Source organism: Drosophila subpulchrella, unplaced genomic scaffold, assembly GCF_014743375.2.
Source record: "Drosophila subpulchrella strain 33 F10 #4 breed RU33 unplaced genomic scaffold, RU_Dsub_v1.1 Primary Assembly Seq354, whole genome shotgun sequence".
In the NCBI taxonomy this organism is placed as follows: domain Eukaryota; kingdom Metazoa; phylum Arthropoda; class Insecta; order Diptera; family Drosophilidae; genus Drosophila; species Drosophila subpulchrella.
The window spans coordinates 4,980,352-4,995,977 of record NW_023665577.1 but is presented as its reverse complement, the minus strand read 5'-3'; the positions used below and the strand labels follow the sequence as shown (position 1 = coordinate 4,995,977).

Genomic DNA, 15,626 nt, shown 5'->3' with positions numbered 1-15,626 from the left:
GCCAAATTTGTAACTTAAGCCCAGAAGCCTACTGTTTTCTCGAAATTTTAGTTTTATTCGATGTGGATATCCTTGATAAAATCGATAAGTGCAACATTTTGATGCAGATATGAGCCCATATCATCATCATACCGTCCGAACCCAGGAGAGCCAACTTTTTCGGGGCCTCTAAATGCATTTTGAATATAATTTAGGTACCACAATTGCCCCTACCTTTGCTGCATATTAATGAATCGGCCGACCCGCCAAGTGCCTTCAGCTGGGCTCTGTTCACCCAAGTATTTGTTGGACATTCGGTTAAGTTCAGTTCGATTTTTGCTTTTGCTGGCAGCGGTTTCTGTTTCGGTTTCAGTTTCGATTTTTAGACAAGAGTTAGATCCGTGTATTCATTGACAATGTTGCGATTGGCCAGTTCCACATATAGTTCCATATGTTGTATTGTCTTTTTGAATGTAAGCATACTCGTGGCTTTGATTAATGGGGAATATGATGATGGCTGAATTCGAACAGTGGGTTTTCTAGAAACGTTAGTGACTCATAAACTATTGAAGGAGCTGCAATTTTTAGATTGGTGTAGGTCAAGTAACAAATTTGAAATATTTGCTTTGTTTTAATTTGGTTTAAAATTGAGGTGATATTACTAATGTGGATATCTTCAGACTAAGTGTATTTTTAAAAAATAATCTTTGACATTATGAACTGAATCTCGCCGAACCTTTATGAAAAAAGCTATTATATAAATTGTTTAAAAAATCAAATTAATTTAAAGAAGGTAAAAAAATATTAAACTTTAAGAATAGAAACATGATCACCAAAACTCTATCATACTTTCGATCATATCCTCTCTGCCATTTATTGGAACCACAAACGCACAGACAGTAACATATCATAGCTCCAAAAACTGATCTTTGATTTGCAGTATTGTCATATTTTATAGAACGATTTCAAGGTCTAGCGACGCGTGCACGGTGGGATTTGAATATAGAAAGCCTCATTATCGATCGAATTCAATATTCATAAACGTACGTGAAGCCGGTCATTAAGTGCCAATTAAAGGTTCCATTTCTCCCGTATATATCTGCAGTTTTTGTGGCTGCTGCTGCTGACGACGACATCCGCCAAGCCAACCAACTCCAGTGATTCCTATCCCAAAAACGAAATGCAACATGTGACCAGCTTTGTGAACCAGAAACCGAAGTCTGGAGTCCGTTCGGAGTTCGATTTTGAACAGAATGAGGCAGAGGCGACTAACTCGGCGCATTTGCAGCAGCTTTTCAGCAGTTTGTTGCAGTTGCCGGGTAATGTTAGTCTGCAGCTATCTGTGGAGACGGACGATGAGCCAGTCAGTGAACGCAACATGCTGGATGATATGGAGATCGCTGGGGAGCAACACGAGGGCTTCACCGAATCATCGGACGAATGGCATCGCATTAAACTGGCTATTCCGGTCCTGGAGCCGGTAAAGCACCTAATCAATGCGGTAGGAGGCGGCGGTGTAAACGATTCCCACGTCAAGAGCAATACCCATCGCCTGATTGGACACCATGGCGTCCACGAAACGCATCATCCTGGCGGTAACATCAGCTCTCCGGCCATCGAAACGGAGGAGGATCGAGAGACGGCCATCGACAGCACCAGCTTTGATCTCCTGGAGACGTTGGGCACCGCCGGCACAGTGCTCATTGGAATCCTGCAGAATCTGCGGAAGCTCTTTGCCGCTAGTGCTGGGAATGCAAGTTCAGCTTCCTCTGGCGGCGGCGGGGGAGGAAAGTAGTTGGCTTCTTTCCGGACTCTGTGTTCTGTGATTAATATTAACTTTTCGTAAATTGAATATTAATCACTATTGATCCATACTAATTAAATACAATTAATAAACGAAATATGATAAAAACGTCGAAATTAATTGCAGTTTAATGTTTAAATTAAGGGAAATAGGAAATGAAGACATGGTAATTATTATATGCAGAGCTTATGCATAGTTTAAGGGGTTACATAGTGTTTATTTTATAGTTATCTAGATAACACTTTCAAAACTTAAATTCAATCGATTCAATTCAAAACCATAGTTTATGTGATAGTCCTTGAAAGTTAGCTCTTCAGGTCGATTAGCCTGAAATAACGCAATTAAAATATTCGAAATATTGAATAAAATTCATGAAAACGTGGGCCAAAAAACCTTTGTAACCCCTTAAGGTTTGTCTGTAGAAACTCTGTGACTTAAAAAAGTTGGGCTACATCTGAACGACGTCAAATCTATTCCCAAAATAGAGACTTCGAGTTGGACTGTATCAAATATTTAAGTAGCTTAAATCTAGTTTGCTATGCGATCTTTTGAAGGAGCCTACATGAACTCATAGCTGCCATCGTCAAAGTTGCGATTGCCAACCATTGGACCGCCGGCACCCATTTGATTAGGATTCTGGCCGCCCATCTGGGGACGGAACTGGTTTCCTGGCGTGGTCTGATGCTGTAGAAGCTGGCGAAGTCCCGGATTGTTGTTGCTCATCATGGGGCGAACCATGCGCTGCTGCTGCTGTTGCGCCTGTTGCTGTTGCATTGCGGCCACGTTCGGCGCCACCTGTTGTAACTGCTGTTGGAGATTGGGATTAGGCACGCCACCGGGTCCAACGCCCACGCCCAGCGGCATCCGCTGTTGCTGCATCATGTTCATCTGCATCTGATTCTGCTGCATGGCCATACCGCCGGGCCCAGGACCTGGTCCTCCGCCTGGACCTCCTCCGCCCATCTGCATGTTGAGCTGGTACTGGTTGTAGTGTTGCTGCTGCGAGTTGTCCTGTTGCATCTGCTGCTGTTGTTGCTGTTGCTGTTGCAGCTCCATGGGCGACTTGCCCTGCTGCTGCATCATTTGCTGCTGTTGTTGCTGCTGTTGCATGTTGCCGTGCTGCTTTTGCTGAATAACTTTGCGCAGACGCTCTACAAACATTGCCTGATTGTTGGGAATGAAGCCCAGAAAGGCGTTGCGATCGGGTGTGTAGAGCAAAATAAGAACCTTGAGATCGCAGGCGGGCGAATTGGGGATGGAAGAGAAGTGAACGCAGCCAGCGTAGCCGGAGGTCATCATCTTGGCCAGCGAATCAAGTGCTTCTCCCGGAGTGGGTCGAAAAACAACCATCTTTGAGTCCTTCAGGAACTGCCCGCCAATGTTGCCAACCAGATGCTTGGGCATTAGCTGCATCAACAGCTTGGGCGGCCAGTTCTCAGCCTTGATCTCGGGCTCGCCATCTTTGATGTTGGTGCACACTGTGCACTGGAGTGTGTGAGGAATCTTCTGCTGATCCGATTTCGGTTTCTCTGACCATTCCAGCACCCCAGTCCAGATCTTCTCGCGCAGGGAGGCCTGCTCCTGCTGCGCATTCGCCTGCTGTTGCTGCTGAGGATTTCCTTGCTGTTGGGGATTGGCCACTTGTCCCACTTGCTGCTGTTGCTGTGGATTGGGCATGTTGCCCGCATTGCCAGCCGGCATCATGTTGTTGCCGGCATTGGGATTGCCCTGTTGCTGTTGCTGCCCCTGCTGCTGCTGTTGTTGGGCCAGTTGCTGTTGCTGTTGCAGCTGTTGGTGGTTCAGCATCTGCTGCTGGTTGAGCATCTGCATCCTCTGCTGCTGCTGCTGTTGAGCCTGTTGTTGCTGTTGCTGGGCCTGCTGTTGTTGCTGCTGCTGTAGCGAGGTAACTGTTTGGTTCGGCGGCGGCGCATTAATGCGCGAGATCAGCGCAGAATTTGGATTCTGTTGCATGCCCCCGCCTTGGCCAACACCGCCCACGTTGCCTGCTCCCTGCATGTAGGGAGGACGCGCCTGTCCCGGCTGGTTGGGAAACATCCACCGGTTTTGGCCGGGTCCCACGTTCTGCTGGAAGTTCGGATTCTGCATCTGATTGGGCACAAATTGATTCTGTTGTTGTTGTTGCTGTTGCTGAAGGAGCTGCTGTTGTTGCTGCGGGTTGAGAAGGCCCGCCTGGGGATTGGGACCAGGTTGCTGTTGCTGCATGGAATTCATGTTCATGACTTGTTGCTGGGGATTGCCTTGCTGCTGCTGTTGTTGTTGTTGCTGCTGCTGTTGGGCTGGCGTTGTGTCCATAGGCATGCCTTGACCTGGTTGTTGCTGACCCGTCGGATTCTGTTGCTGTTGCTGCTGCTGCACTGCAGCCTGTGCTGCATTGGGGGCGGCCATCTGGGCCGCCATGCTGTTGGGACTGGGAGCTCGCTCCTTGAGACTGTAGCCCTTGAGCAGCACCAGATGCCGGATGTTTTTGGCGTAGTTTTTGCTCGTAATGGGCTGATCTCCGTCGGCCTTCATGAAAAGCTTAAACAGCACCGGCATCTTCCGAGGCGCAATGATGGATAGGTTAATCTTCCGCTCGTTGAAGAGTGCCGCCAGTTGCTCGCAGGATTTTCCCGGATACTTCCACGATTCCGTGGTGGGCATCTGGTATGGCGGACTATTGCAAATGAGAATGCAGTGCCTCTGGACGCTGGTCTGGTCGAGCAGCTGGCGCCTTTCGCTGATGTCGTCGAAGCAGCCGTGGGCCGCAGCAAATCCTTCGGCCATGTGGGCACAGGACTCCATTCCACCTCCCACCAGTGGTAGCCGTTCGATCGTCTCCATCACCTTCTGGGGCTGCAGGAAGGGTCCGTAGGTGGCGCACACGGGCTCCAGCAGATTGGCCGCGGTGCGGTACACCACGATCCCGTACAGCGTGGCAAATCGCTCCGCAATCAGGTATTCCCGCTCGTCAATGGAGCCAGTGGTAAAGTGCTCCAGCGTCGGCAGGATGTAATTGGTTTTCAGCTCGTTGATGTACGCCCCGTTGATGGCGCTGCCCTCGATGATAAAGACCACGTCTGCCAGCGGCATCTGGTCCACCTCCATGGTTAATCCGGAGGGTGGAAGTTTTCTTTAAATGCGAAAACTTGTTGCGAAAAATCTAAACTATTTTCTTTTTTACCGCTCTTCTTCTTCTCGCAGTTTGTTTTGACTATCGGTCTGTGGTTATCGATAGCTTGACTCGTAGCGGCTTATAGGGTTGTCAATATGCCACAAAGTTGGATACACTTTCGAAAAGCTTTAGATCTACGACTAGTCTACTACATTCAATAAGCATTTGGTCACAAGTATTTATTAAGACCGAATTGGGAAAAGTACGGTCTTGCATTTAAGAAAAATATTTGCCGATATAATCAGCTTCCAGAAAATCGTTTTACAAATTCAAAAATTAGGTAAGTTCCATTAGGGTGTTTTTAAATAATTTAAAAGGAGTAATTTAGGTTGCCACTTGTAAAGGTTCAAATATGTTAGAATAAATTCATTTCCCAACATGGAAGAAAGGCTTCTAACATCCTTGAGTGCTAGAGCATTTTCGTGTTCTGATTTGACCACCAGCCTACCACAATCAATTAAAATGATATAGTTACTTACTTTACTTTACTTACTTACTTTATAGTCTTCTTATGGATTTAATATTTTTAATTTAAAAAATTTGTTTAGTTTCCAATAATCGAATAGCTTATATCGATTGTTGCCTAGACTGTCTGGCAGCCCGATCAGCTGCTTCTGCTGCCCAAGTTGCGCAGTTCCGTCTTGTTCATTCGGTTATCAAATTTGTTTTGCGCCCGTCTTTCTGATCTTGCATCCCTTTTTTACTGACACTTACGCTGAGGCTATCTCCCTTTTTTACTGACTCTTACGGTGGCTTACGTTTTGTTGACACTTACGTTCGCATCTTCCATCTCCCTTTTTCACTGACACTTACGCTGAGGCTATCTCCATTTTTTACCGACACTTACGCGTTACGTTTTGCCGTTTACGTTACGTTTGTTTACGTTTACGTTTTTGTGTTTGTAAAACGAATTCAGATGGTCAGATGGTTTTGTGAAACGGTTCGGAAAAGTCGAAAAAGGGACTCCGCATTGTTTTTCGCCAAAAATTCGTAGAAAACACACGCAAAAAGCATTAAAAGTGGCAAAACTAAACAAACAATATACAGTGAACAGTGCTAGTGCATGGAAAACGATCGTTAGGATAGTTGAAAAACAGACGCAAGTGCGAATTGCGGGCTTTTTTTTGTGGCACAAAGCGGAAAGCGCGCTAAGTGAGCGTGCGAGCGCCTTAATCGCTGGGAAATGTAAATAAATAAACGTGTGACGCCGCGACAATTGTGAAAAGTCAACAAACACGCAGTTGGCCAGTGGAAAGTGAGTGAAATCTGCTTAAATTCAAGCCAAATTGGCAAATTCGCATTTGGCCACCAGAACAGCTGTTGTTTTGCCTCTCGCTCTGTCTGGCTGGGCTCTCTTTCTCTCTCTTTTGCCCTCTCTCTGTTTTTGTTGCTTCTTTTTTGTTTGTGTGCTTTTTTTACTGCAATGTTGCTTCATCGTTTCATTCTATTATTATAATTATTCTCTGTGCACTGACGTCACTGCGACGGGGGAACTGATAATTTGGTTAGGCAATTAGCAAGATTTAATTGTAGTTTAGAGCACTGCAAAGTGAATCAAATGGCCATGTGTCCACGGCATTCCCGTTTGTTATGGTTGCTTGGCAACATGTTTCGCCACATCTGCCTTTTTTTATCCCCCCAGTTGTTCCCATTTGTTTACAACAATTGCGAACTCGCCAAAAGCAACGATCGCGAAATCAAGGCGCCTACATAAAAAAACAGCAGCCACAGCGGTTTGGGCGTCACTCTGACTGCCGATCGCCGGTCGGTTGGGTGTTTTCACATTTAAATACACTTCCGGGAGAGGTTGGTGGCACAACCAACAGCCAGCAGGTGTTAAACCCTAAATGCATTCATTCCCACGCGGGATTTCTGTACTCATAGAAATATCTTCACACCTATCCATATCTGATCATTCCAATCGTGTAAACCTTAGTTTCTATCAGGGTTTTGTATACTAACCTGTTTAATATTTATTAAAAAATAAAATATGTACTGGTATTTTCCTACATTTAAATCTGGGTTCTTAAAAGTTAAAGGGGAACAAATAACAGGCATTTTTAGTTAATTCAAATCCACTTGGGATCTCTGCACTTGATATGATATATAGGGTTTTTAATTAATTCATAATCACTTAAGATCTTTGTACTTCATGTGATATGAAGGCTTTTGAGTTTAATTAATGAATTGTGATATATTTACTCTTGCTAAGCGTTAATTTCTATACGTATCCAGCTTATAATTACATAATTTATTGTTTTAGCTTCAATGGTAAGATTAAATCAGTCTTCCGTAAAGTGACATTCCAATACTTTCCCTCATGCGATTTCTTAGAACTCATTTCCCAATAACGTGTATAGCCTATACCGAGATTGTTACAAATATATTAGATATATGTATGTATGATATACATATGACTATTACTATGTTTATGCTATGAATTTCATGCATTCGTCAACACATGAAATTATAATAGCCCCTGTTTATACAACACAGACAAATTCATGCAATGATATTAGTAAAGCTGTCAATTCTTTTGAATTTTATATAGAGCTCTTTAGATCTATAGAGTAGTAGGCTGTGCCTCAGCATTTCGTAAACTGGGAATTCATGAAATGGTGTTTATGCACACACGAATTTGCTCATTTCATGAATTGATTTCATGAAATAGGCATAGCATAAACACAGTATATATCTAGCCCGATAAAGCGATTCATAATAAACAAACAAACTGGTATCTAGGGAAGCATATAAAAAAAGGGTGCTCACTATCAAAGTAATAAAAATTGCCATTTTATCTGTCTTATTGTAGCGGCTATTATATTGATTTTTACGCACCTATATTTTTGTCTATGTCCTACACCCTATCTTCAAAACAGAATTATGCTTTTTATATTATGTAATGTAATACCTCAACGAACTTTTTGATTTTGTTTAGGGTATACTAAATTCATTACTCTTCGTCTGACAGTTTCACTTGTTTACTTCACTTTTTCTTCATCAACATTTGGCTTATGAATTTTACTTAACCCCATATATTTTGCAGATCTCGTTTGTTTGTGCAGTCTATTTCAAGATTTCCCACACAAATAAAGATCATTTTTTATTGCACCAACGCAAAATTTAACGCCTTGTCTTCAAAATTTGCTTATGGATTTGCCAATTAAAATCATAGACAGATGGCAAAGATACCTTCCCCTCAACAAAAATAAACAAATTTAAACTGCGTTTTAACTATCAGTTAATTTGTTATCAGTCAGTCCTATAATTAAAGTCTTTTGAATTATTTATGTTTCCGTTGAAAAGCTTTCACTTACCGAGTAAGTGGCTAGATAAGAGAGAACCCTTATCTGCCCGGTCAAGTGGTAGTCAACCGGAATTAGTCTGCTCGTGATCGAAGTGCTCCCAAATAAATAAGTTACTTAACGAACTTCCACTCTACTCTAATTGCAGCTACTGGAAAACTAGAGACAAGGAAAACATTTCCGCGCGGACAGCGATGGGCGAAGGTGTTCCCATTTCCAGAATTCTTATCGGGCAACGACTGCAGTATGATTGAGTTGGCCTCGCCTCCGATTCCCCGGTTCTGGTTGCGGTACGCCAATACCGATACCCGGTTCGACTCGATTCGGGTGGACCTGTGATGGTCTAGTGCGATACCCAGTTCGCAATTCGCTGGAAGGGCCAGGGGTATGGAACATGCCCGTGGATATGCATAAGAACGTATCTGTTCAAGTCGATAGTGATTTTGCCTTATTGCTACCCAGTGGAGTTTATGAAATCAAGAAAATGGAACCGCGCTCCAAAATACGAACAATCATTGTATTTTGTCTCTTTCTGGCCATCGCCGGTATCATCGGATTCGGTTACTTTTGTCAAGATCAGGTAGGTCTCAAAGCCCCTTATAAATGCTCATTGCGTTAACCATAAATTACGTATACCTTGCCCCTTGGCGCCAATGCAAATTAGCACACCCATTGGCAAAATTCGGAATTTTATAATTTATATTTTTTCCGTTTGTGTTTTTATTGAAATTACCAGTCATTCTTTTTGGCAGACCAAACTCGTTTTTCTACGGCGCATCGAGAAATTTATTAGCTTGAGGTTTGCATATATATATTCCTATCAAAATATGCGTCGGAATGTTTCTGTTTCCCAGCGGATTACAGACAGCTTTTATAATATAGAAAATCTTACTGAATGTTTGTCTATTTTTGTGAGCTTTAATTAGACAAAACAAAATGTTTTGTTTACCGCCTTTCGGTTGGCGCCTTCAAAATTTTGAAATTGTTTACGCAAAGGTGCTAATGAAATTCGCCCTGAATGAGATGTTCGTTCACGGTTGGGAAATCTGTAGCATTACAAAGTTTAGTACAGAACGATTGTGTAAACTTTTGATTTCACTTACAAGGCATCATACATAAATCTTTGACACGTGCGCCCTGTTATAATTTTTTTAATCTTAATCATACAATTTTATTAGAAACTATTTTTGATTGGTAATTCTGGGTCAGTACTCATAATCAGTATAGCCCATAAATCTTTCACGAATGCGCTTGATTGAAATTTGTCTAGTCTGTAGGACTAATAGGTCTTCCTCCCCTTATTTAATGAATGATTTAATGTGCGAGGTGTAAAGTGCACTTGTCGGCCATAAAATCCAAACCGAGGCAAAACAGAGCATAAAATTCCACCCTGGGGACACATAAACCCAGACCAGACGGTATTAACTCAACTTTGCTGGCCTCAGATATGTAGATTTAACAATTAATCCCGCTCGTGCCAGTCATCTCTAATATTAGCTTCGATAAATTTGTTAAAGAAGGTCATCAATTTCCAGTTGCAGGCGGATATAATTCTATCTCTGTCTGTATTTGATGGGTTCTATATATGTTATTCTTAAAATATGTATCAATTTTATTTTGGCGGACTTTATTTAAACAAAAAGCTAATTCCATTCTTGTCCAGGAACCGGAAAAAACCAAGTGGGCGTGACTCTTAGAATGAGTTCAATGTCAAATGGCCGTGTTTATAATATAGATATATTTTTGAATGCCTATGCTATGGACACCACTAATTTAGATTTTTGGCGGTTCTGCTTGTGCAGTATAAGCACACCGAAAAAAATAGTCATAGAAAAGCGAATATTTTAACATTTGTTCTACACCATTAAGTATGGATTTAGCGTCAATAAGATGAATATTAAATTAATAATTTCCAAAGTTTTAAGTTGAAATTGTTAGGCTTAAAAATAATACCACAAATCCAAATTCTAGACTTTTTTATAGAGAAATGAATCTTTAAAGTATAAACTGTATATTAATTAGTCCCAAATCTATACTTAAATTAATCTAACTTTCTGTTTTTTTGGGTGTATAAAGAATAATTTTCAAATTGAAATACCCAGCAAAATGACATTAATTGAGCGCAGCTGCCTCGCCCTCTTTATTTTGTTTTTTTCCGCACGCGATCTTGCCAGACATAGTGACGAGTGGGGCGTGGCCACGCCCATCTGTGCGTGCGTTCGAAAATTCGCCTTCTATTTTAAAAATAGCTTAATTAGTTGTACGCGCCATAACAGAAAAACATGCTTAAATGAATAGTGTGGCGAAAGCCAAACATGAAAATGAGTCTCATGCGTTGCGTGTCCAATGGAAAACAGACAGATTATTCTATTATTTCGGATGCGAGGGCGGCCCATTTCGGGGGTACTCAGATTTGTATTCTTAATGGGCCAAGTTGAACATAAATTACTTGGAGTGGCCGGAATTCTTGAACTCTTGGTACTTAGTAAGATTAATTACAAGCGATTTTTAATTGTCCTTCCTGGGGGAATTAGTCTCTCCTTCCATATCATTTAGTCGGTAATGTTACTACTTTAAGTAAGGGGTCTTTTTTAAGTGCTCCCTAATTCGAAAATATAATCTTAAAGAAGTCTATTAATTTTGGTTTGTAAGACTATTCAATTTAGAAGTACTGTATGAAAGTAATCTTTTTTACTGGTCGGCATTATCTAATAAATGTGATGTTTATATGCATCATTAAAAATATACTAGCAACCTGATGATCTCTTTAACCCTATTAAAAATTTGTGGATTGATTGTAAATAAAATGAAACTAAATCTTTATATTAGTAGCCTTTTCAACGGTCCATCAATATCTTCATAATGCAAGGCTCTATCTTAATCTACCTTATAAAAACACAACTTTATATGGCAGATAGCAATTCAAAAGCCCATGGCATACAAAAAATGCTAATAAATGTGTAAACTTTATCTACCACTCAAATTCCCAGTTCCTTTGACTTTCCCAAAGGTAGCCACAAATGTGTAAACACTATCTGCCACTTGAACATAAACAAATTCGTTGACTTTTACTCTGAATACTCAATGCTTCAGCTTTTCGTGGCTGCCTGCAGCTCTTGTTTAAATGTTGTATTTTTTTCTAATTTGGTTTTATTTATTTCAATTTATGCAAATTTTAAATCACCGAATATTTATTCAGTCTCGATAAAAAGCCATTAATTAAATGCCGCTGTTCGAGTGGCTCGAGTTGTTTGAGTATATTTGAGTTTTAAATAAATTGCGGTTAGAGAGGATTTTGTGATTGTTGTGACGTCCGATCTGTAATTGTTTACGCAACATTCGAATGGGGTCCAAAGTTCAATTACAGGTGTGTGTTTTTGTTTATATGCTCTTCTTCTTTGCCTCTTTGGGTTACCTGATTGAGTAAACAAAACCAATGTTTATTATTTCGGTACGCTTGCATTTTCAGCTTTCATATTTGTTGCAGTGGCTGCTCGAATTTCGGGCCAATTCACAAAGCGCAGCTAATGAAATGAAAACTATTTATGACCTTTTTTTTTGGTGTTGTCTGGCGAATTGTTTTACAAAATTTATACTCGTGCCCGTAATCCACAATGAAATTGTTTTGTTTCTAGTTTTTATGGCGCCTTTCCACATATCTATGCTTTTTGTTCAACTCATTTTTTTTGGGGGCTTGGTTTATTTACCAAATTACAGGGGAATGTACAGTATATGAAATTCCTGTATTTATATCAGTTTTTATGTCTCCATTAAAACTGCAAAACACTTGTCGTTACCGGCCAGATCGTGCCAAACTTTGGCTTCAGCTTTCGAGTCGTAAAAAGTTTACTCCATGAATACATTTTTGGTTTTTGTTTATGCGTTTTATTAGCAAAGATTTGTTTGCTGCCTGCATTTTATTGTCCTCTTTTTATGGCAGCGTTAATCAATTTAATTGAGTGTGGGATTTATAGATTCCAAGAGAATTTTATGGGGACTTTCGTAAGACATCTGATCAGATTTGTCACCAGATTACGAGTTATTTTAAATCTTTCTGGGGAAAAGCAGGCCCTGCTGTGTCTTAAATGTCTCAATTACCTTTAACTCTTCCTTTGTCAACGTGTAAACGATTTATTATGTGATTTAGTACTGCCGTCTAAGAAATTTATGGTTTCAAATGGTGTGACTGGCTCTTTGTGTGGGTTTTCCTAATAATTCTCAGTGGCCTTTTGTGTCAAATGCCTATAAACGCCCAGAGAATTCCCTTAATTGTTTTGGCTGCACGATCAAGATAAGTTTCAGAGCTGCCTTAACTTTTTCAGCAACTTTGGCATAATCAATTAGCCTTAATATGCCTGCCATGTGACGTCTTCATTACACTCGAGTCAAAGACCAGTAGCAACTGAAGAGGAAGAAAAAATAACAAAAAAATCATAAAAGCAGTCCAGAAATAAGACGAGGGCAAACAAAAACCGCAAAACACATAAAGTCCAGACCAATTAAACTATCAGCCATCTGAAATATGCGAGGCAGGGAAGGGGAATCAGAAATTCAAGCACCGCACATGCCGCAAAAAATCAAGAGCCGGTCATAACTCAAACCGCACATGTCATAAAGCTTGTCGATGGGTACAAATCCGGGGCAAGTGTGTCGGGTGTCGGGCGGCACTTTAATGTGGCCTCTCTTTGGGGCAAATGAATTTCCAGATTCCCGAAAAAACAAAGGACAAAAACGATCAGCGGGGTATTATTCACGCCTGTTTGAAGTTAATTCGTGCGCAAAAGATCAAAAAAATGGTCAGCCTGCAAATCAGATGCTCAGATATCGGTTCTCTAAGGATGCAACGTCTCGAGTATCGAAAACCCCTGGACAAATTAGCCAACAACAAAAGCCCGAAATAAAACCCGTTGACTGGTTTAGCTTTTCTTTGTGATAAAAGTTTTTTGATAGCCCAGCTTGCTTTGTCGTTCTTCCTCTTTTTCGATGCCAAGAAACAGGTTTTATTTTTGTCTCGGCGACTTATAATTTGGTGTACGTGTTTGGGTAAGGTGCTTATAGGGGAGATTTGGCTTTCAACATTTGTTTTGATACAAAATGTAATTATAATATAATATTCATAACAAAAAACTGCATGCAAGTTAATTTAAATAAAAACTAAATATTAAAATGATTTCCTAACAAAACACAAAAAACCTAATGAACAATTCTCTTTTTTTTTAATTTGAATACAGGAACTATAATATTATGTTGAATATTTTCAAAATAGCGTTTTAAACCTTTATTACAAAACACAATTGTGATGTATTTTTCCACATCCCAAAGAAAACCTTCCGAAAAACCTTCTAAAGAGCATTACCCAGTCATCATCTACCCCTTTTTTGTACCTTTTATTGAGTCTCCACAGCGAGGTCTTATGTTTTGAAAGCGCTGTAAACTGATAGCCGTTTATGATCTTAAATGGCAATGCAGGTAGATAGCAAACCCTCTATGTATATGGCTTTAAAGGCCTTTAGGGCTGCTCATGAAAGCGGATCAAACGTTTGCATTCGGCATTCGACATTTGGCCTCATAATCATAATTATTTCCCAATAAACTATTTTACATTTTCCATTTGCGCTGCATTCCATTCGTGGTGTCAGAAACCAGGAATAAATCTAAATGTATGATTCCCTAAACTGCTCATTAAATTGTTTGAACGGAATCGTGATATTTTTGCAGAATTCCTTTTCATCAGTGGTGGTAACAGATGTGCGCCGCGGGCATTTTGCAAAATTTCCATTCGTCCGTTTTTCCATTCTTGGGCGTTTCGAAATCCATTTAGAATTATTCATTTATGTGCAAAATCATTGTGCCGCAGCAATTGGCAATTAGAAATTCAATTCAAACGTTTTGTAAAATGCAATTAGCGTTTTGTAATACTAATTGGCATCATTTCGTCGTTGCAGCAGCATGTGCATTTAAGTCCTGGCTAATTGGATTATTTTTGGGCTCAGCATTATGCAATGCGAATGATAGGGAGGCCAGGTGCATTATCATTTCGGTGCAGAAATTTATGGTGCAACGAAATGTAAGTCGGATTTTGTCAGGGCCATTAAAGGGTCTATCTATCAAATTCTATGGACTGAAATGTTCTACTCTTGTAATGCTCATTATATTATCAAAATTGTAACTCAGCAGACATACATTAAGTACCTAAAATTGTTCATATAAAATAAATATGATATACAAAATGTTAAATGTGATCTAATCATTAAAAACCTATTAATAAAAGGTTCACAAACATATTAACCGTAATAAATACTTAAAACTCACTTACTTTTCACTTTTTTTGTTCCTTTGGCTCTCTTTTCTCTGGGATAAAATATTCGACTAATGGTATGCTCTTTATATTATCAATAGAGTTATCAAGGTTTCAACTTAGCAGACATACATTAAATACTTCGAATTTTTCATTTGAAATGAATATGATAAAAATATTTAAATGTGATATAATCTTTATAAAGTTTTAAAAAATGTCTAAAACTTTGTTAACCGTAATAAAACATTAAAACTCACTTATTTTTCACTTTTTTCTGTTCACTTGGCTTCTATCTAAAAAATACAAATACCATTGCCAGTAACAACAACAAAATGTGTGGAGCAGAAAAGAAAACGAGCAAATTTGTGTAATAAGCATCCAATTAAAACTTTTTCACACAATGCAACCCAACCCAAGCAACTAAAAAGTCTACGGACTAACAATGAATGCAGAGTGTCTAAAAGCGGGAAAAGAGGGGCAACTTTACTCTCGACTGTCGCCTATTTAACGAGCTGCAAAAATGTGAGTTGGCTGGAAAAGCCAGGCGAAACCGTTAGTATTTATTATATGACCAGGGGGGGTTGGGGAAATTCTGGGTAGGTTGACGAGTGAGCGGTGGGGCATAAAGGATTTCCGCTTGGTTGACTGAAATATGAGCAGATTTTCGACAATGCTATACTTTTCTAAGTACATCTATGTACCCAGGCTGAGTGGAAAAAAAGAAAAACCAACAATTCATTATCATCTGTGTGAAATGCTTTATATTTCATTCTACACACTAAACTCAATCATCGTCATCGCCATAATGACAGTAATAATTACAATCATTGTTATTGTGTCTACTCCGTATATGCATATATATAGATCAAGTTGTGCGACAATGTGAAAGGCGTGTTTGGGTTTCGCAATTGCAGAACGTCTCGCTTTATGGTTTCTATCTATTATTCTTCCCCGTTTCATGTTTAACTTCTTCGTTTCGTTCTTTATGCGGGGGGTTCTGTGAGCTGTGATAAAAATAATCCATTGGCAGACGTTGGATACAGAAGCCCAAGGATGAGAAACAATCTG

At 40.1% G+C, this 15,626-nt stretch overlaps 3 protein-coding genes across 3 annotated transcripts in view; 2 read left to right on the top strand and 1 right to left on the bottom strand.

Annotated features, from left to right (window-relative positions):
* Positions 1-312: 312 nt before the first annotated feature.
* Positions 313-1,899, top strand: LOC119560483. Its single transcript, XM_037873945.1, has 2 exons — positions 313-452; positions 1,085-1,899. The coding sequence occupies exons 1-2, from the start codon at positions 396-398 to the stop codon at positions 1,772-1,774; spliced, it is 747 nt and encodes a 248-aa protein (XP_037729873.1). The 5' UTR covers positions 313-395; the 3' UTR covers positions 1,775-1,899.
* Positions 1,881-4,985, bottom strand: LOC119560482 (mediator of RNA polymerase II transcription subunit 25). The gene has a single exon (XM_037873944.1). The coding sequence runs from the start codon at positions 4,886-4,888 to the stop codon at positions 2,342-2,344; it is 2,547 nt and encodes an 848-aa protein (XP_037729872.1). The 5' UTR covers positions 4,889-4,985; the 3' UTR covers positions 1,881-2,341.
* Positions 4,986-5,888: 903 nt separating this feature from the next.
* Positions 5,889-15,626, top strand: part of LOC119559820 (heparan-sulfate 6-O-sulfotransferase 2) — a 90,919-nt gene continuing 81,181 nt past the window's right edge. Inside the window, exons 1-2 of the mRNA XM_037872912.1 lie at positions 5,889-6,210; positions 8,409-8,840. Coding sequence (XP_037728840.1) covers positions 8,655-8,840 — 186 coding nt within the window. The 5' untranslated portion in view covers positions 5,889-6,210; positions 8,409-8,654. The remainder of the gene's footprint in view (positions 6,211-8,408; positions 8,841-15,626) is intronic.

What these genes read in the sequence shown, in the direction of transcription:
- LOC119560483 (XM_037873945.1), top strand. Translation starts at nt 396, where the DNA reads ATGTTGCGATTGGCCAGTTCCACATATAGTTCCATATGTTGTATTGTC. An exon ending in GTTGTATTGTCTTTTTGAAT is followed by an intron (nt 453 to 1,084) that starts GTAAGCATACTC and finishes ATATATCTGCAG; the next exon opens with TTTTTGTGGCTGCTGCTGCT.
- LOC119560482 (XM_037873944.1), bottom strand. Translation starts at nt 4,888, where the DNA reads ATGGAGGTGGACCAGATGCCGCTGGCAGACGTGGTCTTTATCATCGAG.